Genomic DNA, 26,881 nt, shown 5'->3' with positions numbered 1-26,881 from the left:
GGGTAAATTTTCTGTCAATATGCAAGAATTTCTGTACTACTCTGATCCTACAATGAAGGATGCAAAATGGTAGTAGAGGAAGGCTGACTGTAGACAGGGACCATGAATATTCCAGGTGGGGTTTGTTTGGGGTCCCTAGGTGTCTTTTTGTTTTAAGCCACAGATTTCCTAATGATGGAAGTTTCAAGAGGTTTGCAGTTAGGCTGCTGAATGGAGACAGTCATGTTTACTGTTGTTATTTCCCACCTGGCAAAAAAACTCCTGTGTATTACAACCAGATCTTGTAAGGCTTAAAATTACCAGTATTCCCATGCTTCTCTGTGGGAGTGTAAAGGGGGCATTTCTCTGTCACATTTTGGGGGTGGGTTGGAGGGTGTTTTTATTCAGGGTTGCTTTCAGTTTAGAGTTCTGGGAAAATATATAACCTGGAAAAGGAATGTGGAGAGAAAAGTGATCTGCTTACCTCTTTACAAATTCCTTGGTGGTTATTGGAAGCAATAGTTAATCTGATAAATGCCACCACTGGGGCAATTCAGGAGGAATCATTCTGACAGGTTGCAGAGGCTTCTTTCTTTAAGGACTTCACAATCACTGTCCCAAGAACTGATGTGGAAAGAAAGAGCAAACATGGTCCTCAAGCAGTGTTGAGACACTGAAGAGTAATTAATAAGGGTAACTTATAAGGGGTTGTGAGAACCTCTTTCCTTCACTTAGCCTTTGATAAGGCTAACAAACAATTTTTTGGTAGGTCTTTGATAGTGTCTCCTTCCAGCCCAAAACTTGCAAAGGCCAGAAATCTTTGCTTTATGCAAAATAAGATGTTGAATATGTATACTTGTGACTGTTGTGTTAGAACAAGGCTGTCCCAGATTAATTCAGTTAAATCTCAGCCATCAGTGAGCCAATGTAGAGGTGTCCTGACTCAGCATCTAAGGACCTACAGTGTTTTTCCAGGGTGAAGGAATCTCTTTTAGTAAAAGATTCAGAATGTTTTCCTGCTACAGGCAAGGTCCAACACTGTTTCCAAAGGGTATGTGTTTTCACTTTATCCATGTAACCAGGCTTGATCCTGCTGCAGACCTCCAGTGCCCTGATGATGCTGTATCACAGTACATGCTCTTCCCCTTTTCTCAGCAATTTTTTTTCTCCCTGGTTGGATGATTGACAGTTACCTGCTAATAAAAATGTCTCTGAAATACAGGGTAAATGGGTTTATGCAGCTCCTTGGGGATAGAGGGGCATGCAAGAAATCTCCTCATTTGCATGGTTGTGCAAGGGCTTTGCATAAAAACAAAAAACTGGCTCAGGAACACACAGGGACTGAAAATTTCGGAACAGTGTGTATTCAGCAGTAGAGAGAGAACAAGACAAAGAGAGGATCCCACCTATGTACTAAGCATTACAGGCATTGGTATCCAAGAACAGATAAGAGACATGCAGAGCTGCTGCTTCCTTCTGATCCACAGTAGGAGCCTAGAATTCATCAACTCCAACTGTTCACTAATGCCATGTGGTCCTACCTGTCATGGGATGTGTAATTTCTAACAACAATTAAGACTGTGATTACTCATCCCTGCAATCAAGATTTCAAATTCCTTTCCCAGCCCTGGTGTCATTTTGTTCTGGATGTATTACCTGCCTATTACATTAATGACCTTTCAAAATCAATCTTCAGTCACTTGGCTGAGCTGATAAAATGAAAAAATGGTGTGGATGGCAGCTTATCCTTTTCAGGACTGCAAACAAACTGTGCTGCCATCATACAAACCTGCAGATGTAGTGTCTTCCTTGTGCTGCTGTGCTTCTCCCACCAATGTCAGGTAACTTACCTGATCAGGTTGAGTGCTTTGTCCACCTCCTGCCTTGAGGGAGAGTGTGCTGCCTCCTCTGTGAAAGAAGAAGCCTTTCCAGATGCAGAAGGAAATGGCCCTGAGTGTGGGGAAGGAGAAAGCTGTCATCCTAGGGGTTTTCACCACATTCCTACCAGGCTGATTTTCTCTTGTGCTTTCTCTAGGGGCTACCAAAGATATGGGAAAGATGCTGGGTGGGGATGAGGAGAAAGACCCAGATGCTGCTAAGAAAGAAGAGGAACGACAGGAAGCCCTTCGGCAACAAGAGGAAGAGAGGAAAGCCAAATATGCCAAGATGGAGGCTGAAAGAGAAGTTATGAGACAAGGGATTCGAGACAAGGTAGGCATCTGGCTTTCAACACACACTGGTCTACTCATAGTGCCTGGTGAGGAAAACCTTTTATCAGCCGATTTGTGACTAGTTCCCTAGGCACCTGGATAGAACCAGGTAACTACTCTGCCACACTGAAATTTCGGATTTTGTGCACTCTTCCTCAAGCCCTGTCCCTGTTCAAACACACCTCCCACACAGCAAAGCAGTGCAAAGTTGAAATGGAGGGTGAAGGTGAGGCGAGAAATCCATCCATTTTTCTCATCATCTATTAAACGCTTACATTATATTAAGTGTTAGAGGCTTCCTTATCCCTTTGAGGATGCTTTCCAAGCTTGCATTTGTGGTTTGTGATAATAGTCATAATTCAGTGAGTTTCTGAGAGGTATGGTGCAACTATCTTCTGTATTGATTCCAAATCAATTTCATTATATTTGTTGTGTTGACCAGTGATATGGGACAAATCTAGTCTGCTTTTCATATTTAGGCTTCCAACACTCACATGGGATTCACTTGAAAGAGAGTTTTCATACATTAACTATTAGGGATTGATGTGAGGGAGAAGGCAGTTTTGATGCCTCACTCTCAAAGCCAGGTCAAAACTGTCTCTTCAGAATAACTTAGGTTTATAATAAGAGGTCCTGTCGTTCAGATATCTTGGAAAGAAATGTGGGCAGTGTTTGGACAAGGGGTTTCTAATGATGAAGGTCTGTCTGGTGACTTACATCATATGCCAAAGAAAATAGTGGTAGATAAAATGATAAAGTCTTGCTCAGTATAAGAGGTGTTCCCTGTGCAGTTCCTATCTCTGTGCTCTAGGAATGTTATCTTGGAACAGACATAAACAAAACTGTATCTGCATTGGGTCGCATGTCTGACCCAATCCTTATGCTTCAGGATGGAAGCACAAATAAGGGTAATTTTTTCTGGTGGCACAGTGCATCTTGCAAAGAGTTAGTGAGAATAGTTCTGCAAATAAAGAAATTTGTGATTATGTTTCTAAGAAAAGAAAGGACTTACAGGGAATTGTCTACCTTTGACACTGCCAGAGAAAGGTCATTAAACATTTAAAGAAGGTACTGGTTGACAGAGATGCACAACCTCTACCTGGTCAAAAATTGTTGTTTTATAATCATAGAATCATAGAATCATAGAACTGTCAAATGGTTTGGGTTGGAAGGGACATTAAAAATCATCTAGTCCCAACCCCTCTGCCATGGGCAAGGATACCTTATACTAGACCTGGCTGCTCAGAGCCCCATCCAGCCTGGCCTTGAATGCTTCCAGGGATGGATCATTCACAGCTTCTCTGGGCAACTTGTTGCAGGGCTTTACCACATCTGAGGAAAGAATTTCTTCCTAATATCTAATGTAAACCCATCCTCTTTCAGTTCAGGGCAAAACATTGCCCTTGTCCTGTCACTATATGCCCAATATAAAAAGTTCCTCTACCTCCCTTTTATAAGCGCCATTAAGGTATGGAAATTTACAATGAAGTCTCCCTGGAGCCTTCTCTTCTCCAGGCTGAACAACCCCAGCAATAATGTATTTAATGTATGTTTATAGGTAGAACTGTTTCTGAGAAGTGACATAGGTCATGAGGGGAAAAAAAAAGAGTAGTAAATTTCTGAGTTGCAGGCAAATGAGCTAATGTCCTGTTTTCACTGGTGGCTGTCTCTTCTGGACCACTGAATTGTTCCCAGATGTAGATAGGGGTTGGCTTTTTCTTGCTGTTGGGCAAACTGCTGTAGAAGCATTTGAAAAGTCTGAGGTGTCCTCTGTTATAATTCCAAGGTGATCTCATTAGTGAGTAGGATGCATACAGCCTGAGCTACAGCCAAACGGGATTTCTCTGTGATACTGGCAGCTATCTGGACTTTGCTGAGCTGGCTAAGTACTGAGTAGCAAAGTCTCTTAGAAATGCACTGAGTCCTTGAGCAATATGGCAAGGAGTAGGGTCTGCAGAAAAGGAGAACAAGAATACTTGGAGGAACATTATTTGACCTCAGTCAAGGCTCTGGACTGCAGTTTTTAGTGGGGTGGTGGAGTACCTTCATGATTAGCATCAGGAAGTCCTGTTTTGGGCAGGACATCTGAATTGTGAGTTCATTCTCCTGTGGTTTTCTTTTTCCTGGTACTAATTCTAGGTAGCAAGCATTTGAAAGATGAAGGTGTTTTCTGCAGAATCAGAAAAGATGGATAAAGCCATAGAAAGGAGCTGTATTCCCTTCCCCTTCCCCTTCCCCTTCCCCTTCCCCTTCCCCTTCCCCTTCCCCTTCCCCTTCCCCTTCCCCTTCCCCTTCCCCTTCCCCTTCCCCTTCCCCTTCCCCTTCCCCATCCCCTTCTTTCATAAAAGAGAGATTACCTTGTCCTGACAAAGAGATGGATTTGATGATCTACAAGACTGCCTTCTAGTAGTGTTGATTGATGGCTGGAAATATGAAATAAATGTTGAAAGAACTAAAAAGGAGCTGGAATATTTCATTAATTACTTGATTATTTAGAAGTTACCTTCATTTCTTCTCTAACTCTAGTAAAAGCAAAAATGCAGAAAAGAAGAAAACTGAAACAGATGTTCTGTCTGGTATGTATACAAGCACAAATTGTTGTTAGCAGGTATGAGAAAAATGGAAGACGTTTTAAGTTTTAGAAAGCTCCATGATGATATTTGCTCATTTCTTACGTAATAGAGTGAAAAATGAGCAATTAGTTTGAGTGACTGAGTAGGAACAGATTATTTATGCAGAATAAAAGTTTGAAATTGTGTGTCCTAGCTTATGAACCCACAGTCACATTTATTCCTTAGTGCCACTGCAAGATACTAGGGAAGCAAGCCAGGGAATCACAGCTTCACCAGAGAGTTTGTATGGGTCTAGGTGAGGCTGACAGAAAGGATGGACTCATCATGTTTATTGTTTTTGACTTTTTGCCTTGGCTTTCCAACAAGTGTGATGAATTCACTGTCTCGTTTAGGGCTTCAGGAAATGTGGGAGCTATGGCAGGGCTCAAAGGGAATGATGACAGATACCACAGATCCGTTCCAGCCTGTGCTAACTTTTAAATCCAATCTGTTAAATTGAGACACATATGCCCTCAGCCCAGCATGGCAGCTGGGTACAGAAATTACTTAGGGAGAGGGTAGTATGAATTACACAGAAATGAGGTGGGGTTTTTTCCAATAAAAATATGCCACATTTTCATTTGGAAATGAATTTTTAGGAGTAACATTTGAACATGACATTTTGAAATAACTGGACCAGCAGTTGTCTGAGCTTCTACCCAATATTAAAGTCCAGCGTCTGGTAGTGAAAATGGATTAAAAGAATATAAAGAGTGTAACTGGGGTATACTCCAGCTGCCTCCTACCTCAGGAGGTGTGCACGCAGCTTGCATTCTGATCTGATCTGGTTTTGGTCTGTACACTAATGCCTCACAGATCTTCTGCGCCCTAGCACAGCTGTCACTGGAGAGAGTGGCCACACTTGACCAACACAGGCAAGACTACTGAGAGGCCTCCAGTGTCCCTTTGTCTGGCAGGTGAGGCTGTGGATAGCTAATATTCCTGTTACCTTGCTAATAGCAAGTACTATCAGCTTGCCATGCTTCAACAGCTATCCTGGTTCCAGTGCTCTTAGGTGGAGTACTGCCTTCTATAAACAAATTGTTTGTGTATGTGCACACCTCAGCAGTGAAAGCAAATTACTTTCTTTGTGTAATCATCCATAATTAGTTATTTACATAATTAATTATTTCCACCACTGTGGTAGAGCCCAGTCCTGAGAAACCCCTAGTCTATGCTTGGTAATGAACCTTCTACCTGTCTTAGTGAGACAATGTCCATAGTTTGTCTTCCTGAAAATCTCACACATTTTTTAGGCAGTCAGCATGGTTGAACCCCTGTTGAAAAGTAGCAGAAGCTCAGGGATATCCTCACAATAGTTGGTTTAAGCCAAAAAGTGTGAAAGCATGGTCCAAATGGCTTGACTTCAAGACAGAATTTAGGTTTGATTTTAGTCCAGACTTGAGATCGAGCATGAACTGCTTCAGTAGCTTTTATATACTCAGTTCTCTGAGTGAAAGGGGGAAGTGTCTCTGATCCAGCTTATCTTTAACCAGCCTTACATGCTGGTCATATGTTGTATAGCACACGGTTTATAGAACATGGATTATGTGCTATAAAGGAGAAAATCAGTTACATTAATAAGGATTTCTGTGCTTACACTATTAAGGATTCATGTCCTACATAACACATTGTTTGTGTCCAATAAAGCAGAAGTTTAGTTATATTAATAAGGATTTCTGCCCTTCAAATGGAGCATGAAATCTGCATGAAAAGTATGGAAAAGCGTCCAATGGAAAATTCTAATCTGGAAGAATTAAGTTTGTCTCTACATTGTAATTTTCCATGTTGGATGCTGTGTAAAGATTGTGACACAGTGCGTGATCATTTGTTTATACTTCTAGGAACCTCAACTCTCCCATTGCATAAGACAAAGTTAATTGTTTTCTTAATAAACAGATGTTCAGTATTCAATCTCTGACGTGTCTTATAACGTATGTTTTCAAGCTCATTTACTAAGAAATATCAAAATTTTGATGGCAATATGATGAATTTCCTCATCTGAGGTTTAATTCTCTGCTGCTATTATTATTATGCTTTCACTAATGTAGCTGAGTTCATCTCAAGCATGGTTTCTTCTGATATTTATCAGGGTGGGGGACAGAGTTTTGTTTAGTTTTTTTTCTGTTTGCAAGGCATGAATGCAGAAGGGTAATTATGTGATTAAAGCTTTGGTGGCAGAAGAGTGTTAACAACTTGTTGCATCAGTGAGCCTCAATGGCACAGCAAGAAATGCTAAGGACTGCTTGTGTCTTTGCAGGCAAAAAAGGAATGCCAAATCTGGGTTTGAGGTTTGTTCCTGCAGGCAGCATATCACACAGCACGAGAATGTTCAGTCCTTGCTCTGTTTGAGTCCCTGCTGTCTCTGGGTGTGTGCCACTAACTCTTCCCATACTTCTTATTGGGCTATTTAATGCTCTCAGTGATTAGGCAGTAAGATTCTCTGCAGTATTTGAAATTGGCCAAAGAGTCATAGAAGGGTTTGGGTTGGAAAGTACCCTAAAGACCATCAAGTTCCAAACCCCCCACTCTCATGGGCAGGGACACTTCCCTCTAGACCATGTTGCTCAAAGCCTCATCTAACGTGATGTTGAGTACAGTCAGGAATGGGGCATCTACAACTTCTCTGGGCAACCTGTGCCAGTGCCTCATCACTCTGACAGTACAGAATTTCTACCTGTAATATAAACCTGCCCTCTTTCAATTTAAAGCCACTCTCCCTTGTCCTATCATTCCAAGGCCTTGTATATGTCCCTTTCCAGCCTTCTTGTAGCCCCCTTTCAGTACTGGCAGGATGCCCTGAGTGTCCCTCAAGCCTTCTCTTCTCTAGGCTGAGGAACCCCAACCATCCCAGCCTGTCTTCCTAGGAGAGGTTCCTTAGCCCTTTGTGACTCTCCTCTGGGCTCGCTTCAGCAGGTCCATGTCCTGAGAAGGACCCAGAGCTGGACGCAGCACTCTATGTCCCAGGAAAACCATGAAAACTACTGAGTTCCTTGTGGATATTTAAGACATGTAATTTTCTGGTCTTCCGTGGCTCAAGGTAGATGATATTAGAATTTACTTTTTTTAGGAATGTAGGAACATTTGGGTTGCTGGCAACAAGAACAGTCCTAAGTTAATGTCTTTAGTTTTTCCAGTGGGAAAGTGTTCTCATAATGAACCCTTTTTTCCCCTCCCCTCTTTTCTTTTCTTTTTTAAATCTGATTGTTGAACTTACTTTTAGCACTAAATCACTCAGACAAAAAGGCAATCAGGATTTACAGCTGCAGTCCTAGATTTTTATGTCAGATAATCAAGATGCAACATCATATAATTATTTAATTTTAATATTTCATTAGCATATTTCCTTATGTAACTGGTGCATAGCTGCTAAAATCCTGTTTTAGGGCAGGAAAAACAGAAGAATGAGAATTGGGTCTGTTCTTCAGCAACATCAGAGATTTGAAACTAAACTCCCAGCTCAGGAGTGCAAACTTAATTTTGATAAAATTTTGTTGATATAAAATAGCTTCACACTGTTAGCTAAACTCTTCAGCGTTATGCAGTGTTTCATTCTTGTATAACTTCAGATGCAGATATTGCCAAGGGCTTTAAAAATCCCTGTACAAAGGATTGAAATTTCACAGCCTGAAAGTGTAATTTTGATAGTGCAGTTTCACCTTGTGAGGAGGAAATATATAGTACATTTATCATTGGAGATTATTGGCAACTAAAAAAGTGTAGAAATTGTATTATTTGCATGCCAAGATATAAAAGATCTCAAAGAAAATATTTTCCTCAGCAATGAATCATGTTCTGTAACTCAAAAGATAAAAATATTACGATGAATATGAAGACTCTGTCTGATCTCGTCCTCTTTAAATCATTGATATTAAACCAGTGATGTAAATTTTTATCCAGCCCTTGTGATCTAATGAAGATGACTCTACCATTCACTATTGGGGCCTTAAGATAGATTTTCAGAGATCTATATGCATTTTGCAGATGGAGAGGTATCATTAACATTAACTGGACTCTTCTTCTTCTATAGTGGATTTTTATAATTCAGGATAAAAAACAAAATAAAAATAATTTATTTAATTTAGTTCAGTGCAGATTCACTTTGTGGTATAGGCAAAAGTGTTTAAAACTGGGTGACAGGTCCTCTGGCTATGAGAAAGCAAAAGACTTGGCTATAACACTCCTGGTGTGATTTTTGCAAGACGGGGATTACATTGTGTCTTTAATGAAGTGAAATGGATGAGTGGGATGAGTGGGAACAGTCGTAACAACACCAACGGTGAAAACTGATAACAATTGCACTCTTTGCAGCATTTAAATCACAGGCTGTTCTGGAAGAAGGACACTGCAAGGGCAACATCCTTTGTGTTCTGCCCACATTTGATACTTTGGTTATTGAGGACAGGCTGTAGGAAGTCCAGGGAGATTTGGAAGAAAGAAGCACATTTGCGTTGTGATTCAAGAGCATTATAACCCTGCAGATAATTTCATATTGGTATTCAGAGGCTTCCAAGGGGATACAGTGATTTGACCTGGACTAGACTTCTGACCTTCTGCCAGAACTTTTACCCTCAACCAGTTGTATGCAAGGATGTCCTGACTGGCCTATGTTACCTCTGAGTCAGATTTTGGAGTTTCTGTCATTGATGCCTTAGGTTTTAACTTTTATATTTTTCAAATTCTGTACTGCTTAGTGTGTAACTCTGAAGTTTCTTGTAGCCTGTTAACTTCTGCTCTCATGCTAGGTAGATGTAACAAAGCCGCTCCACGCCTGCTCTCCGAGGACACCCAGACCATCCTAGGCCAAAAGTATAAACCAAAGAACCTCTACAGGGGGGCAAGCGGAGTTCATTAAACTGAAGCTTTAATTGGAGAATTAACTCTGATATGCAAATGAACCAAACCTATAAAAGTGTGAAGAACTTGTGACTTGTTGTCCATCTTGGGGTCCATCTGTCCATCTTGGCAATAGCCTCTGGCTCCCCAGGGTATACCTTTGAAGGCCTTTCAAATAAATACCTACCTTTATTCCCTTACTCCTGTCTAGTCTCTGTTTTTAGGTGGCCTCTCAAGGCATCATTATCAGTTTTTTCCATAGCTTTGAGTACAGATTTTTAGTATCAAACTTGTTTCCAAACTGCTGCCCTTTGCAATTTTACTAAATCACCCACTTTTCGAGCACTTTTCAACCTTTGGAAATTCCAAACAAAATTTAAGTTTCTGGTTTTATTTCCAAAAGCATCCCCTTGTCTGTAAGGCAGTGACTGTTTTTTTGTGAAAGGGTAAACAAACTGGCCTACTCCAGTAAGAAGAAATAAAATCACAAATTGAAAAATTAATAAAGTTATCTGGATATGCCCTGCGGGCGGTGCTCGGTGGGGTTCGGATGGTCGGGACGGACGGAGCCGAGAGATCTCTGTAGTCAGATCTTGGAACATGCGGTTTATTGCAAAGGGCGTGGGTACAGGGGCACTGCTTAGAGCTGCAGCTGGCAGCTCTGAGCAGGCCCAAGAGAGCAAAGAGGGTAAAAGTAAGAGCAAGTAAGTAGAGTGGATTAAGAGAGGAGTAAGAGTGGAACGAGAGAGAGAGAGGAATGAGAAAGTGTGAAGTCCTGGTTACAATACAATAAATCATCTTCTGTACTGAATATTCTAATTGTCACTAACCAATCTAATACAAGATACAAATCCTATAGCATTTACATACAGCCTGTAAGAGTTCTTATATTACCATAGAGTGTTACATCTTTACTTCTAAAAACTACTCTTTGGACCCCTTCTGCTGAGCTAGTAGGGTCTGCTCTGACCCTTGGACCTGCCTGCAAGCAGAGGGTATTGTTCAATCAAGAGGGGATTACCTTCAGTCAGCCATACCATTGTTTTCCAGTTGTTCAGTAACTAAGACTTGGTATCTCAAAGGTGGCTTTCATTTCGATGTCACTTATAGTTTTCATATTCCCAAAATCTTTTGTCAGGCAATCATATTTATAAGGCTTTCCTATTTCATCTTCCCCAACATGCCCAAGTTTAGCAGTCTCTTTTTCAAAACGAGAGAGAAGTGGTGCCTTTACAGATGTGCTTTTCAGCACAGAACAGGGATTGATATTCCTGCCAAGGACCTCCAAGGACCTCCATTACTGAACATAGTCTTCTTCTGAGTGAGTTTAGAGAATCTGTTCCTACCTAAATTGAGAAGTTTCATCTTTGTATTGCCTTACAAGTCCCAGGATATGCACCATGTCTTGGTCTTAGTGAATCCAACCATGTAGATCTATAGAATTCCACAGGGGTTCTGAATGAAAATGTCTGTGCCAGGCCTTATCTCTTGGCTTAAAACTAACAGAACTTCCCTTTTGGGAAAAACTGCATACATTCCTTCCTGTGCTGTAGCAGTAGGCCATTTTTTAAAATTTGTAGTGGGAAGGCACCTTTAGCAAACCATTGGAGCACAGAAGAAATCTGGCATGGTTTTCATCTGCTTCCATAATAGTTAGAGGTTCAATTATTCAGCAGAACCCAGCAGGTGCTGACTACCCCACTAGTGCATTTGGGGCTCATTAGTCTGCTTCTTTGTGCAGCTCTGCCTTGCTCTAACTTGATTTCTGTGTTTTGCGCTAGTCCAAATTTACACCAGTAGATGTCACTTTGGATACTTGCTAACGAAATCCCAGTGGGTGATGCTTCTGAAGTTACTGAAATATCTCTTGAAATGCAGCCTATTTTACTGTTACTCACGGACTAGGGTGTCCTGTACAGTGATTCAGCTGAAATCCTCACTTAAACAACTTTTTTCTTATTGGCTGACAAAACCTGTGACATGGTACTGAGAGGTTCAAACACTAATGACCGGGTTCAGAATAAACCCAAACATACGACATTCCATTATTAGTGCTGTGATTTAACTAGGAAGGGTATCTAAAAGGTGTCTCAAACCTTCCTGGGTGTGACTCATTGAATCTCCTAGCATATGGCTCAGGTGCTTGGAAAGACACAAAATACGTACCTCAACAAATGGTCATTTGCAAGTTCTTTTCCAGTGCAACTCTGCATTCACCCCTGAAATACCATTTAGCTCTGTTTCTTACTTTTTGATGCCTCTTTGTGATGGTAAATGTGGCTGAATCTTGTTCACATCAGCCAGTAAGACCCAGCAGTACAAAGGAACGGCTTTTTTCCCAAGAGATCTCCAAAATCTAATTTTTAAATTATTATTAATTAGTTTAATTATTTATATTCTTTGTATATAAATTATATAGATTATATAATGTATAATACAATACAGACCTTATGAAATAGTAATTACTAATTAAATTAATAATGTGATTATTATTAATTTTCATTTAGCATTATTGTATGTGATTTACAGGTGGACAAACTGGCCAGTTTGCCCAAAATCATGGTTGAGTAGGGAAACACATTTCTGTGCTGAAGGCCTAGGGGTATAATCTAACCCTTGTGTAAATGGGGTTTCTTCTCCTCCTGAAAACATGGACATCTCCACAGGGAGCAGACAAAAGAACTTAAAAATGAAGGCCATCCCAGAGTCTGTATGACCCATGTTCCCATTGCCACTGGTCTCTAGAATTGGTTGCCATCCCCACTCCTGTCCACTTGGACTTCTGTTAGCCAGTAGAGCTAGGACTACATGGAATATTTTCTTGGTTAAAACCCAACAAGGGAAAACACCAAAAAGCAGAGGAGCTTGTTTTCTGCTCTGCTGCTTTGGGGAATAAAATATTGTTTCCTTGATGGAAAAAAATGTAGTCAGGATGGTATAAAACTTGTCTGAATAGCTGGAGGAGTTCTGAGGTTTTTCCAACACAGCCACTTCAAATCTTTCAGTTCGTCTTTAAAAGTAGACAGCTCTGTCCTTTGGATCCTTCTGGATCATACTATTGGTGTCAGCCTTGAAATGCAGACAATTACAAGAGACTAATTTGATCAGTACTACTGCCTCTAATAAGCACAGCTGCACCATTTTTTTCATGTAACTTTATTTTTCCTAGCTTACAAATCTGACGCAAGGGGAAGTGTTGTACAGTTGTTGAGTCTTTTTTATGACAAGCTAATTCAAGGACTGTGAAGGTCACCAAACAAGATCAAAAGGTCTGTTCCATTTTTGCTGCAGCCAAAGAGCTCCCATTACTGCTTCAAATCAGGCAATAGCCACATTATGTCTCTTCCTTTGGCAGTTTGTTATCTGAGTCCTGAATGATCAGATAACTCACCAGGAATTAATGAGACCAGTGGAGTTATGCCTGCTTGAGAATGCAGCCTGGCACCTTCATGGCTCAGCTAATGGATGTATCATTCTTTTCTGATGAAAGTCATCAGAGCCAGGCTCAGCATTTGAAATGCTGGTGCTTCCTTAGAGCACGATGTGACTTTGTCCTGGCATCACCATGAAGTTCTGCATCTCTTCTGGCAGTGGGATTTAAGACTGTCAGAGAGAATTAGTCAGCCCATGCCTGAAAGATGAAGGGCTCATCCAAGGCCAGGTCTGAGTTCATTCATGGGACACGGTGATAATTTTTGAACCATGCTTGTCAAAGTTGTACGGCCTTGCTTGCTTTGTGTCTATATTCCCCACAGATGCTTGTTGCTTATGGTTAAGCTGGGAAAGGAAAGGACAGTTTGCATGCCCCATTCATAGTGACTGGAAATTCATGTGGCCTTCCAGAGTGTCTCAAGGGTTCTCTTCCTCACTGGCCAATTTTGAGACCATCATGAATAGAGCCAACTTAACCTTACCAGACTCCAGGGCAATGTGCCTTCTCTGGGGCTCCAGGCCAGGACAATCCTCTTGCTCATGCAGGAGAAAGGCTGCAGCCTTCCTCTGACCATGTGAGAGTTTGGGGAAAACAGACTGGCTGCTGCTGGGAGAGAAGCAAGGAATTTTGGGGAAACATTTGCTCTTTCATAATTTCCATTGTCTGTGGTTTTCTAGGGTTCTCTTCTTTCCCTTTCAGTTCAGGCTTGAATCCTGTCTCTACATCGGCTCCTGTTGGGAAGCACAGACTCAGGTTATTTATTTGAGAAGAAGGCTACATGGAGGAATTTCTTTTCCGTGGTTAGGATGGAAGGAGGAAGAATGCAGCCTTTCAGCTGCAGACCACCACATTCAATTTTCTCATCATTTCCTGAAACTGGTGACATGGTCTTTACAAGACTCTCAGCCTAAACCAAGTACTGTGGAGTATGTACAGTGCTTTTATGCTCTTGGTTCCAAGCCAGACCTCCCAGCAGCCCCTTAGAAATTTAGGGTCATAACAGGGCTGAGTTTACTTTTAAAACTGGCACCATATAGTTCTGTAGGATCTCACTAATAATTTTACAGCTGCTGGATTATTTCTGTCATTCTCAGTTGTCTCCTTGTTTAACAGGCTGACTGTAAATTAGAGGACGAATTCTTCAGCCAGAGACAGAAATAGTCCAAGGCCTGATGTGAGAAGAACAGCTGATAAACTGTCCCTTGGATAATACAGAAAGCACAATGGGGTTTCTAGGTGTTTTTCAATCAGGACTTGCATGCCTGATTGAAAGTTTATTCCAGCTGTTGCCAAGTTGTTTTGGGGATAGAGGCATCCCAGTGTATATTTCTTGAAAATCCCTCAACTGTTCTCTCATATTCTGAGGTTTCTGATGAATCCCTGGATGCTGACTTGTGGATGGTGCTGAATGCATTTCTTTCTTCTGTTTAATGAGTGACTAAGATGCTATAAGCAGAACCTACCAATTTAAACTATAAACCTGACCTGAAAAGGCAAAAGTGGAAAAACAGGGATGCAGAGAAGCAGAGGAACAGCTTCAACATGTCTGTGTGCTTGATACAGCCGTGTATCTGGCTAGAAATTTCTCGATTCCTACCTTCTGGTGTTATAATCACAATTTTCATGTACTGTAATTTGCAGGGATGATAAGATTTCTTTATAAGGGAAGGATCTAGTAATCTGCCTTCTATGAAGTAAGGGCACCACGTCCAATTTCTGCAGAAAATCTCTGGTTGAATGACAAGGAAGACATTTCTGCCCCTGCCTACTGTGAGTTATTTTCCAGTAACATGGGGATTTAGCTCAAGTTGGCAATTCAAATTTTGTCTTAAATTTGGTTGACTTTTCATCCAGAAGTGAGGCTGCAAGTTTTAGGAGACCAAATCTTCTGAGACAGTCTCCATCCATACCTCATTGCTAATACTACAACTCTTCTCTGCAGTGTTTTTGCTTCTGGTCAGCTCTGATATGAGAGATGAATGGAAAGTTATAAAGAACTAACAGAGAAAGATATTTTTGAGGCATGCTTGAATGGAGATTCAAAGTCTTGGATATGACACAGAGCCTTCTGGAAATGTGAGAGAACAGTTCCTTCACTTCACACAGGGCCCGTCAGTCTGATGCTGATTAACAAAAGCATTTTAGTTAACTCCTGAAAGTTTGATGGTGCTTTGTAAATTAGGGAGTACATCACCACTGCCTCCTATCCATGTGCCATCTGGTCTTCCAGCCTTTTCATATCTGTATTTTCTATTACAGAGAGTCGGTTTTCATCCTGACTTTCAATAAAAAAGGCAATAACCTGTATGTGGTCCTGAAACAATCTCTGTCTTGATGTGTGCTTTTGCTCTTCATTTGCCTTTCTTTCTTGCCTTAGAAAGAAAGAAGACGGATTACAGAGGAGGAATTGAGGACCACAGATAAAACTGAGAGCTGCAAGGGGGACTTTATGTTAAGCTCTTGCTAGAGGAGTGTGACTTGGACAGTGAGAAGGCTGTACATCTCTCTACAGGTGTTTGAAAAGTGATCATCCCACCCCAAAAGAATGGCTTTAAATGTGGGGTTAGTGTAAAAATATGTGTTTTATTTTTTACAGGTTTTTGCAAAGGAAAGCAATGTGCTGTTGTCAAATTTCAGTGCCTGGTGAAAGTGTCCTTTCTTCCCCCAAGATGTTTGCTAGGGAAGGGTGATCTGCAAACAGAAACAAATGGAAAAGCACTGGTCCACTTTTGGATGAATGTCCACTCTTCTGTCATTCAGATTGGGTGGCTGGCAAGTGGTTTAAGGCAAATTTTTGGGTGCCATATGCTTTAGGTGTAGATATGAAGGTGGAGAGAGGTAAGGGCTTCCCTTCAGGGCTTCCCTTTGAAGGTAGTGGGAGAATGTCAAAATAAGAAGCTGGCAAGCTATGCCCAGAGATAAGGATGTCCCTGTTCCTGCAGGGCATCTGACACTGTGAGGGAAGGAACAGGAACCTAACTGGTTCAGGACTACTCTGAAGGCTCTTTTCCTTGACAAAGTGTGTGAAGTCCTTTGTTTAAGCTTCAATTTTCTCAGAGATTTAGCACTTGGCCTTGTTTGACAGGCTCAGTGAGTGTCAAGGAGAAAGGCCTGTCACGCTACTCATAATCTGCCTCTCATTCTGACATGTCCCACTGGAGCCTGTGTAAAAGGCATTTTGTATCCTCTGGGCCCTTCCAGAAACTGAGGTCACAGGTCTGATCAGCAATATTTTTTACAAGAATCTGTGAGTGAATTTGGTTGGCAGAAGGCATCACAGTGATAGGACAAAAGAAATCACAGATTATGAGAGAACTCAACAGACCAACATTTGTATTGATTTTTCTCTTCTGCCTTCTGGCTGTTCACTTGTGAGGCTCAAATAAAATGGTCGGTTCATGTCTCCAGCTCTGCTTCTTATCTCTCGTTGCCTCATAAATCCAAAATTAGATTTCAAAACAAACAAGATTGTGTTCCTTTCCTTCTACTGAATGGTTCTGGGTTTCCAACAGGCATCTTCTCTCTACAAAATACAGCTATTTCTCAAGGGCAAACCTGGGACTTTTAAATACTGAGAGTGCTTGCGCAGACGTCAGGAAAGGGACAGAAGGCAGGCCTTAGATTCTGCACTCTCACACTGTGGTGTAACTGGGAACTGACCTGTCTAAACTTTTTGTCTCTTTTGTTTAGTTTAATGATCCATACATGAATGCATGTATGTTAGAGATGCCACGGAACAGGTAACAAGAGCAAATATCTGACAGTAACACGGAGTTTGAACCTATTAAAATAAGTTAAATCTGTTAAAGACAGTTATGAAACCATACCTTTGATAAAAGTTCTTTAGTGAAAGATTTTAAGCTCAGTGACAGGTTTTTTAAGAAGTATCACCATTTGGGCAGTTTTGAGACAACTTGTTTTCCAGTCCTGGTACTTTGGGCACCCCTTGTGTTTTTCCTATATTATTTATACATGTTATTGAGGCAGACAAAACCAGTATTTGAAATCCTAGTAGGAGATGATAGTGTGAAGCTCTTCCATGTCTAATTTTACAACATGGATCCTGGCAAGTGTCTTCTGTGTTCTGCACACAGAACAGTGTAAATAAGAGCACTGGCATAACCACAACAGATCCATGAAGGACTGTCTTTGATTTTTCATCTGCTTTTAGTCCAGGATGTCCAGGAATGAAAAAGGTATACCTCAAGTTTAGTGAAGTTATTTATTTGGCTGACACAGACTGTTTACCTCTAGTTGTGGAAAGTAGTTTAGAAATAAATTTGAATTTTTGGTTCAAAATCTAAATGTAAAAATTCTTCAATTCCACCCAGATCTGATGTGATAGGGAGTTGAGGAACCAGCTATTGATTTACAGAGGGTGCAGGTAGTTAGATGTAGAGAAGCCACTGTGGGTGCTTTGTCTGTCCTGATAGCACCAAACAGCATGAAATCCATTCTGTTACCTCACTCATACAGCCTGCAAGCTTTTAACATAAAATGTAACTCTACTTTTTTTAGAATTTCTTGACATTTGCTCAGTGATGACTCAGAAGCAATGTGGTAAGCTTTGCACTGTTGTGCAAATATAACTTTGTACACAGTTCTGACAAATAAATCCAAAATAAAAAGCTCAAAGCTTAACTCTGGGTTTGAAGGAGTTTGGTAAAAGCCCCATAGGACAAAACTATGGCTCTTCCTACTTCAGTTATCTTACAACAGCATTGCACAGTGCCTGTTTGCCGAGTCTTCTGTAATCAGAGCATCGTGATTGTGAAGTAAGGAAGTTGCTTAAAAGATACTAAAAATGTCACAGCTCCTCTAATTAAAATCAAACCTGAAAGCTCTGAAGTGTTGGCTAAGTGCAGTAATAGTTATTAAAGCACCTGGGTCTCGCTGGGAGATGCCAGGTCTCCCTGGCTTTACTGTTCTCAAGGGCACAGTGAACAACATCACAATATGAATGAAGAATCAAACTGGAAGCTGAACAACACAATGCCTGTGAAGTAGACTAATTTATAAGTTGGTGCAGAGCTAACAAAAGGCTGTGTTGGACTGCTTTATCATGGTTTTGATAACAGAACACAAAACTGTTATCACAATTCTAATTAAAAGGGTAATTCTAGCAATTACTCTATTTAATGCAGCTCAGCTCCTTTAAAGACCTCCAGTCTTGCATGCGATATGGTCCTAATCACAGTGGCTAAAACTTCTGATGGTTTCTGGTTTACAAAAGTAGAAACTTAAAGGCAAGAACCTAATTTGTAGTTATGGGTAATGCTTGTGAAAATTAAGGAATTTTATTTGCTTTATAATCTGAGAATTGCAGTAAATTCCACCCCTGCAGGCAGCCTCAGGTGGCTGTGACAGGGTAAAAGGTGAAGTAACATTTTTGAAACATTCACCTCCAGTGTAGCCTGGAGAAGAGGATCCCTGTAAGTGTTAAACAGATGTGTGGATGTGGCACCTGGGGATATGGTTTAGAGGTGAAGACTGTGGTGCTGGGTAAATGGTTGGACTGTTGATCTGGGAGGTCTTTTCCAACATTAGTGATGCCTCTATGATTCTATGATCTCTGACTGGCTATTGTTTCCATCTCTTGTCTGAGATAAAGCTAGAAGATTGTTGATATGGTCTCCACAATCCTGCAGGGGAAGGGCAGCATATGCTTCTTGTCAAGGTTACTCCCGTCTTGTGAGCATTGCTAGAGAGCTGGGAAAAGTGACAGGAAAAGCAGATGCAGAGAAGGGGGTGTGGTGTGGTCTAGGTACGTGACAGGGCTTGGGCTACAGATTGGTGATTTCTTCCGTCCTACTTGAACAAGTGGTTTGTGATGGTGCAGGTCCTTCTCTGGCTCCTTTACTCATCTGGTTGCCTTGAGCTGGGGGGCAGAACACTTTAGGAAGATGATACCACAACTAAGAGAAACATACTGTGATAGAGAGGTGTTAATCGTTCTGCTTTAGAGTGCTATCCTGCTAATGACAGCAGAACTTAAATCTGTCATGCTTCCTATCCCTTGTGCTACACCATTCATTTAAGAAGACATCCCAGTGTGGAAACCATCACAGAGTGTAACAAGAACAGGTAAAAACTTCTTTTGAGTCTATGACCCCTATCAAATTTGGATTCCACACCACCCTCAGAGCAGGAAAAAAAAGTAAAGTATGCCAATTAATTCAAAGTCACAGTAGGTTGCTGATTATAAGCTTAAACAAGATAATAAATGCATGGATAATTTTCCACTTAGAAAATCCAAAATGTGATCTACAATTCAAAATATCTGACAGTTTTATTTATAATTTTATTTAGAAACTGCAGAGAAACGTCCTACAGTATTTAACTTGTTTAAAGGCAAATTTATAGATCAATACATTTATTCATGTACAATTTATACATCAATACACTGTACATATATATGTACAATTTATACATCAATGCAATAAAAATTGTATTGTTACTGCTAATTCAAATATTTTTTGTCTTTTCCACTTGAAGGCTGTTTTTTCATGTCTTTTGAATCTATAAGAACTGCTGTGTTCTGATTCTTTGTTCTGAACCAGCACATTCTTTGGAAAAAGCGCAGGGTTCTTTTTGCCTAGTATATTGCACATGGTGCAAAGGAAGAAGCTTGCCAATGCTTTCTGTATGGATAGTTTAACATGTTTTGTTGGTGTGTGTGTCCATGGGATGATTCCTTATGGTTTATCTGACACAAGGTATCAGTCTTTCTGCTCCATGATTGCTTTTCACACAGCCTGTAGGTGATTTTACTTTCTTGAAACAATATCACTGTCAACTGATAATAAAATGTCCTAACCTGATATTATATGTAATATAATCTTACATGATTGGAGTCGTTCACTATATATTAAAAAGAGTTTCCAGTATTTTCTCTGTCCTTCAGCTCTTTAAGTCCTGATGAATTTTGCTTTACTTGTGTCAATAACTCATGCAAGGAACTTCAGTGTGTGTGCAAATGGTGGTAGGTAGCTCTCTGCCACTTGTTCCAGAAGCCAATTGGGCAGCTGCCAGTCACAGGGAAATTCTATCTTAAGGCCTCATCTTGACAGATAAGTAGAAATCCATCTTAGTACTTAAGGGTGGATTAGTCTCAGATTCAACTGATTATGGCCTGAATATGTTTGCAAGGCTAGGTATAAATATTCTGATGGGTGGCTTTAGAAGGTTCAAAACAATAATGGGCTAAATGAGCTAGAACATCATATTTAACTAGGAAAACGTAATTAATAATTTGAAACTGTTGAAGATATTTTTTCATGTGCATGCCCACATTATACAAAAATCCTGAAGTCTTGGAGGGAAAAAGAATTCAGTATTAAAAATAGAATATACACTGGAATGAAGAAAATGTGGAATAATAATTCCATCAAGGTTGTTATAAAAACATACCAGAATTTGTAATGGAAGAATAAGAGCAGAAGCAGAACTATAGAATTGGCAGAATTAAAGGCAATAAGATGCTTATTTAAAAAAAAAAAAAAAAAGTCTCAAAAAATAATAGTTCCAATAACATTAATTGGTTATTAAATGAATTTTGCACAACTGTTAATAATTCTGGAAGGTTTTTTCCAGATACAGAAGACACAAACAGTGCATGTGAGATGAAAATTTTAAAAAGTCATTCACAGCCAAAGATATGCTAGATAACAGTGCTGATGTGAAAAGAGGAAACTTGGATGACTAAGACTGTAGATACTAGATATCAGGCCACCTGGATGCCTACATCAGGAACAGAAATACAAATACATAGAGCCAGTAAGCCTGCATTTCATGATATGAGGTTGGAAGAACTGATTCTTGTATGAGTTTAGAAGTTTGGTTCATAATATAATAGGACATTCTTATGCTTGGTGTATTATCTCTTCCAAATTGTTAGCCTGAAATACTTACTAAAGGAATAAAGGTTTTGCCAACAGAATCCTTTTCAAATAGGTAGCTTTTAAGTCTTGTGGATGATTAGTCCTTGGCTGAATGTTTTTATTAAGGAGATAGACAGTTGTGTATAGAAAGAGCAGAAAACCTTTTTCCTTTTCTGCAGGACAGATTAAGAGCAATTACGTTCCATGAAAAATTCATGTGACTCATCATGTGGCATAAAAATGGCTGTGGATTTCATTTCAGCCATCAAGCCTGTGGTTCAGTGATGGAAATAAAGGCAGATCCAATTTTTTGAAAAACTGCAGCTTTACTGAGAACCATTGTTGAATCACATTAAAATTATATATTATTTTTAAAAGAAAGAAAAAGGGGGAAAAGGCATTTAATGATAAAAATGTTTCCTACAGTTGCAAATTGCCTTGCATTCTCTCAGACAAATAAAGGAAACAATGAAACACTTAATTATGTTTTGGATGATGTTAGGATAGGAGACCAGCTCTGTTTGCTAATGACTTCACTTAGCTACCCCTAAGCCACTGATGCTACCAGAATTGTATCACCAACCTTTCTGAAATACAAATGGGTTTCAGGTTGCTTTTCCCCTTTCCTGGTATGAGTGAGGAGAGGGAAAGGAGTAGAAGCTTGCAGCTGCATTGGACTAAACTGTTTGCCTCTCCCAGAGGAACAGAGAGGTGCAGGATTAATTTTACACAAATTTAATCTGACTACCTAAAGTATATCTCTGCTCTGGTCAAAGGAGCATTGGAGACTTTGTAGCGGGTTGAGTTCGAAACCAGGCAGAAACACCAATTAAATGTAGTGGTTTTGGTTCAAAATATTCATTACTTACTTGTTTTCCTTCTGTGAGATAAGAATTAGGAGAAAAGCAAAGCAGGCACAAACCTTAAACAGTTGCAGTACAATGAAAGAGTTTTATTACTAATAGAATTAAAAGTAAAGAGACAATAACAAAACAAAATTAAAGCAAATCCCCCCCCCCCCCCCCCCCCTCCAGCCAGCACTTCTCTCCTTTTACCTAGCTCACACAAGGGATAACACAACATGGGATGTTAGTCAGCGTTCCAGTTCTTGAAAAGTCTCTCTCTTATGCTTAAGGGAAAAAAGGGTTTTTCCTTCAGTTGCACGTGGTTCCCAAACTGCCACCAACAGCAGATCCGCCCGGAAACAAACAATCTGCTGTGTGTAGAACATCTCTCCCATGAAAAATCTCACAGTTCTTTCACACTGCAAAACATGGGCCATCACATGGGGTTATTCATCTTTTTAAGGATAAGTTCTTTTGGCCTGCACACAAAGGCTCTTCTTTGCCACAAGTCTCTAACAGCCTCTTGCTACTATAAAGCCTGGCATCGGCATTCTTCACAATCTTCACAGGCACACGAAGATCCTCCATCCCCCCATGTTCTTCAAATGGATTAAAGAGACAAACAGTTTGTGGTATTACAGTTTCTTACCACGGCATGCAAGAAGGTTTCTTTTAAGCTGCGCGCCAGAATCGTGGCACCGCCCTCTTTTCTCCCGCCGCCATTTCCAGCTCTGTCCCATGTGACTCACTTCTCTTTCTCTCTGACTGACACCGCCATGCTGAAGGGTGTTCTTGTTCGGCCTTTACGGTGGGGAAAGCCTCGCTCCCTTTGTGCTGCTGGCTGCGTGGTGTCTTCTTCAGTTCAGCACGAAGTGTGCTGGCTGCAGACAGGAGGCTCTGCCAGCTCCCGCTGGCTCCGCCGGCTCCGCATGGAGAGGAGAGGGACCCGCCGGTCCCCAGAAGCCGCGCTGGATGGGTTTAGCTGTGAGCAGTCCATGGCTGGTTTTAGCTGCCTGTGGCTCTGAGGCAGTTCCCCCCCAGCCACCCAGGGTCCGTGCCACAGCGTGGGGAAAGGGGGAAAGGGGCAGTGGCCCCGGCCCGGCCCGGCGGGGCCGGGAGGCTCCGGAGCCCCCACCTCCCAGCAAGCGAGCTCCGACCAAAGGGAAGTCCCGCCTTTCTGTGCGGTTTAAATATGTAAATTGTGAGAAGCGTAATTGGTCTTAAAGACTGTCCATCAACTCAGGGTCAACCCAATACAGACTTAAAGCAGAATCACTGTTCAGCAAAAAGAATGTATGCAGTGGGTAGCTCTGAAAGTCCCATCACCCCCTTGCCAGTGAAGAAAATGCTGCTGAAAAAACTGATATTGAAGACCCTTGAAGAAAATACATCAGTTTGAAAGAGATTTCACCTAGCAACAGAAGAACCAAATGCTTGTGGCCTGATGATAAATCCATCTCAGTAAACAGTTTTCTTCAACACTGAAGTAGCTCTTCAGATGAGGACTTGTTGATGGCAAGTAAAAAGATCAGTGTAAGTGGAATGCCTTGATTTTACTAAAACAGATAAATTCAGCCTCTGAGGAAGAAAAAAATCAAACATGGAAAGTTTTTTTTCAAAACAGCAAAAGTTTGAGGATTTTATTAAAGCCAAAGGTAAAGCAAAAACTACCATTGACTTCTGTAGTGTTAGGGAATGTCAAAAAAATTGTTCATAAGGAGCTCAGGATAACTGAGAAAAGACAAAGAACATGGAGGTAAAATGAATTAAGTGACATCATCGAGATGACACTGCAATTTAGTGGCAAATCTGGAAAACTTCCATGTTCCTTGAACACCATGCCTGCTTAACTGTATGGCTTTTCAGCATGAGTAGGTAATCCCACTGATCTCCAATACTGCAAGAAAAGAAGGAATGTGATTGAGACACTATTCATGAGGTGTGGAGAAAGGCAAAGCACTCTTGTTCATTAGATCTTGGCAGACTAGGCAAAACAGACTGTCTTGTGCAAGTGCTCTGAAGAGATTAGCAGAGTAATATTTGTAAAAATTATTCAATTTAATAGAGATGAGAAGAAGAAATAGAGAGAGTCCCGAGACTGATCTCCTGCTTAGAGAAATCACTGAGAGACTTTAATTAATGTTAATTGGAATTGATTGATCTTTTTTTGAGCATTAAGTCAGCTTGAACCACAGTTGAAAATGCAATCTTATAATAAGAAATATATTAAGAAATGTAGGTTTGTATGAAGATCAGAGGACACAAAGTAATAAATAAAATACAGCCCAATGCCTTTAATATTTATAAAATGTAAATTGTTGTGGGATATGAATGTGGTTACCTCAGAAAAGAGTAAGCATAGTAATTAGAAATTAATACATCTGGAAAATTAGAAAGTAATTTCTGACCTGTGTCCTGGTATTCAGACCAGTATTAAGTAAGCTCAGTAAAGTCTTACTATGACAACACTTAATTATAAAGAACAGTGTGGTAAATGTATAGGATAGATTTTATGTTTATTTGGTATGTATTTAGTGAAATGTCAAGGGTATTTTTTTTTTCTTTCTAATTATACACTTCCAAAACATAGCAAAGAGCTGATGTGTTTCTGAGCTTTTTTTTTTACCAGTTGTAAATTACCAGTATTCATGACAGGCACACACTGCAAAACCATTTCAGTTTTGCCTAGAGAAGAGACAGAGACAACAAATGAGGAATTGGAAAGAACTGATTTCAATAAATATTGAAGAGTCACTTGTTTATTCAAAAAGCTTTAAAAATTTAAAATACACATAATGGGGAGATTGTACACCGAAGTGTTTCTCTAAGCAAATGCCCCAACTCTGTACTACAGGTTTGAATGAGAGAAACCAGTTAGAAGGCATGTCCTCCAGGACTCAATCTTTGCTGAGTCTGAATAAAGGTAGAACTCAGATTTCCATGTGGCTGTAGAGTTAGCCCTATGCATATATATTTGAATAAATAAAATGAACTATTAACAGAGTATTTAACTGTGCTACATTTGGTTGAATAATAACCTTTTTAGTGAACAAGTAATCCTTCAGATTAAGGAATGCTCACATCTACCCACAACGCTCACTCTCTTTCCTGCTCTGTGAAATTTAATCTTAATGCAGAAGTTCAGTCTCTAGCTGTTGTTGAAAGAGCACCTGAGGGGTGATGCTGCAAAATGAAAGCTCAGAAGAAGGTATGACTTTTGCACCCATCTCAGCCAATTTCAGAGAAGCACAGTAGGAGTGGGGTTTGGCAAGTCACCCTAGCAGCTCATCAGAGGAGGAGGGATGTAAGGCTTTGCAGATCTTATGAAATTTTCAGGTGTGTTGCAGTGGTTCTGTGTGCAGGTTGCATCTGTTCTCATGTGTCATGTCTGAAATCATTAAGTAGAATTGAAAATGAGAAATATAACAGGATTAAAAACAAAATAAAAATATTACATCTATTCATGGAGAAGAGCTAAATACGACAACCCAAATGCAAGCTTGGTTTCATGATGTCCCTAAACTATTGATGGTTGAAAGTAGTTGCTACCAGAGACAGAATAATTTAATATTACCCTAATTCTTGTAATCTCCTCAGAGCAGCAACTTCTGGCTGTCTAACTGGGCCCTTGTAACATAGTATTTACATTTTCCAGTGCCACTGCATTCCTGCTACACATTTGCAGCTGTGGTGGGTTTTTTCTCCTTCCTTTTCCTTCTAAGTCCAGGCAGTGATTTATCTCTACTGCATATAAAGGACAGAGAAAGTCTAGGCTGTTCACACTGGTGACTGTGTCTCCCTCCTCTCCCCCACTTTTGGTGGGCACAGAAATCACTCTACCGCAAATCCATATTTTCTACTTCAAATTTCCTCCTGATTCATCCTGAATCTAAGGAATATATCTGAGTCTTATGTCATACTGTAAGGTAGAAAGGAAAGAACCTGAATGGGGTTACTGTTCAAACCACAGTGCAACTGCTCTGCTCAAAGCCCAGCAGAAGACTATGTTATGATTTTAATCTTCTGCAGTGAAGGAAGCAGTTGCTATGGGAGTGCCAGGACTGGAAAGAACTTGGGATGCTGGGATAGGGCTATAAAATTTTAATGTAATGGCTGGAAGACAAAGTCACTGTAGTCTTCTAGATAGTACATACCAGAAAAATACTAAGGGGATGATATTTTTACACAGCATTATGCTCTATCCTTCTGCATTGACTCTGACAGCTATGGACCTTCACACACTCTGCCCAAGGCTCTTTTCTCTTTCAGTCTTATCCCCCCTCTGCTGCAAGAAACATACCTGATGTTCAGTTTCACAGATTGTCCCAACACACAGCTACTGGCATAATTTCTTTAGATTGTCATAAAGTGATACCTGATGAAACCTCTTTCTTGGCGGTTTCTTAAAATCTTAATTCTCATCAGAAAAAGAAAATTTTCTCCAAAACTATGACTAGCCAATGAGATTTAAATACCCTGCAGCCATGCAAATCTTAAGACCCACCAGCTCCCTTAAAGGAGGCAGTCTGCGAGGGCCTCAGATTGTTGGAGATCGGAGGTGGCAGGCCAGAACCCAAAGAGAATAGGTACTGGGAGATGAGTCTTACTGCACTGTGGCTCAGGATGTGCAGAGAAGAACATTCCAGGCTCATTCCTTGACCTTTTCCTGGAAGGAATTATCCCTCTTAGCAGCATCTCTGAGAAAGGCCTACAGATTACAGGGGGAAACAGGGATAGTTAGTGAGGTGGGGCATCAAGCCTTAACATTCCTAGAGCTCATCTATTCCTACTGTACATTCCCCTGCTGAAATTATCATTTTGGGCAGGTAATGCATATTATCATCCTGACTGGAAACCCATTAACTCTGTGGAAGGTCTTTCCTATTAGTCATCAGTGCTAGTGAAACTGATCTTTGGTCTGCTCAAAGTGATAGGCACTACATTTAAAAAGAGCTAAGTGTCTGATATGCAACAAAAACGTCTTGTAGAGAAATGAGAATTGCAGGAAGACTATCTCACAGCTATTGCCAGCTTTCATTAGCTGAACCCACATTTATGGTTGTTTCCATTCCTGTTGAAGGAATGG

At 40.5% G+C, this 26,881-nt stretch overlaps 1 protein-coding gene across 1 annotated transcript in view; it reads left to right on the top strand.

Annotated features, from left to right (window-relative positions):
• The window catches only part of CPLX1 (complexin 1), a gene marked incomplete at both ends in the record, with an annotated part of 107,607 nt that overhangs the window by 65,735 nt on the left and 14,991 nt on the right, over positions 1-26,881 (top strand). Inside the window, one exon of the mRNA XM_082302168.1 lies at positions 2,015-2,190. Coding sequence (XP_082158294.1) covers positions 2,015-2,190 — 176 coding nt within the window. The remainder of the gene's footprint in view (positions 1-2,014; positions 2,191-26,881) is intronic.

The sequence above is a fragment of the Coloeus monedula genome (assembly GCF_965178545.1).
Source record: "Coloeus monedula genome assembly, chromosome: Z".
NCBI lineage: Eukaryota > Metazoa > Chordata > Aves > Passeriformes > Corvidae > Coloeus > Coloeus monedula.
This window is presented reverse-complemented; position numbering and strand designations above follow the sequence as displayed.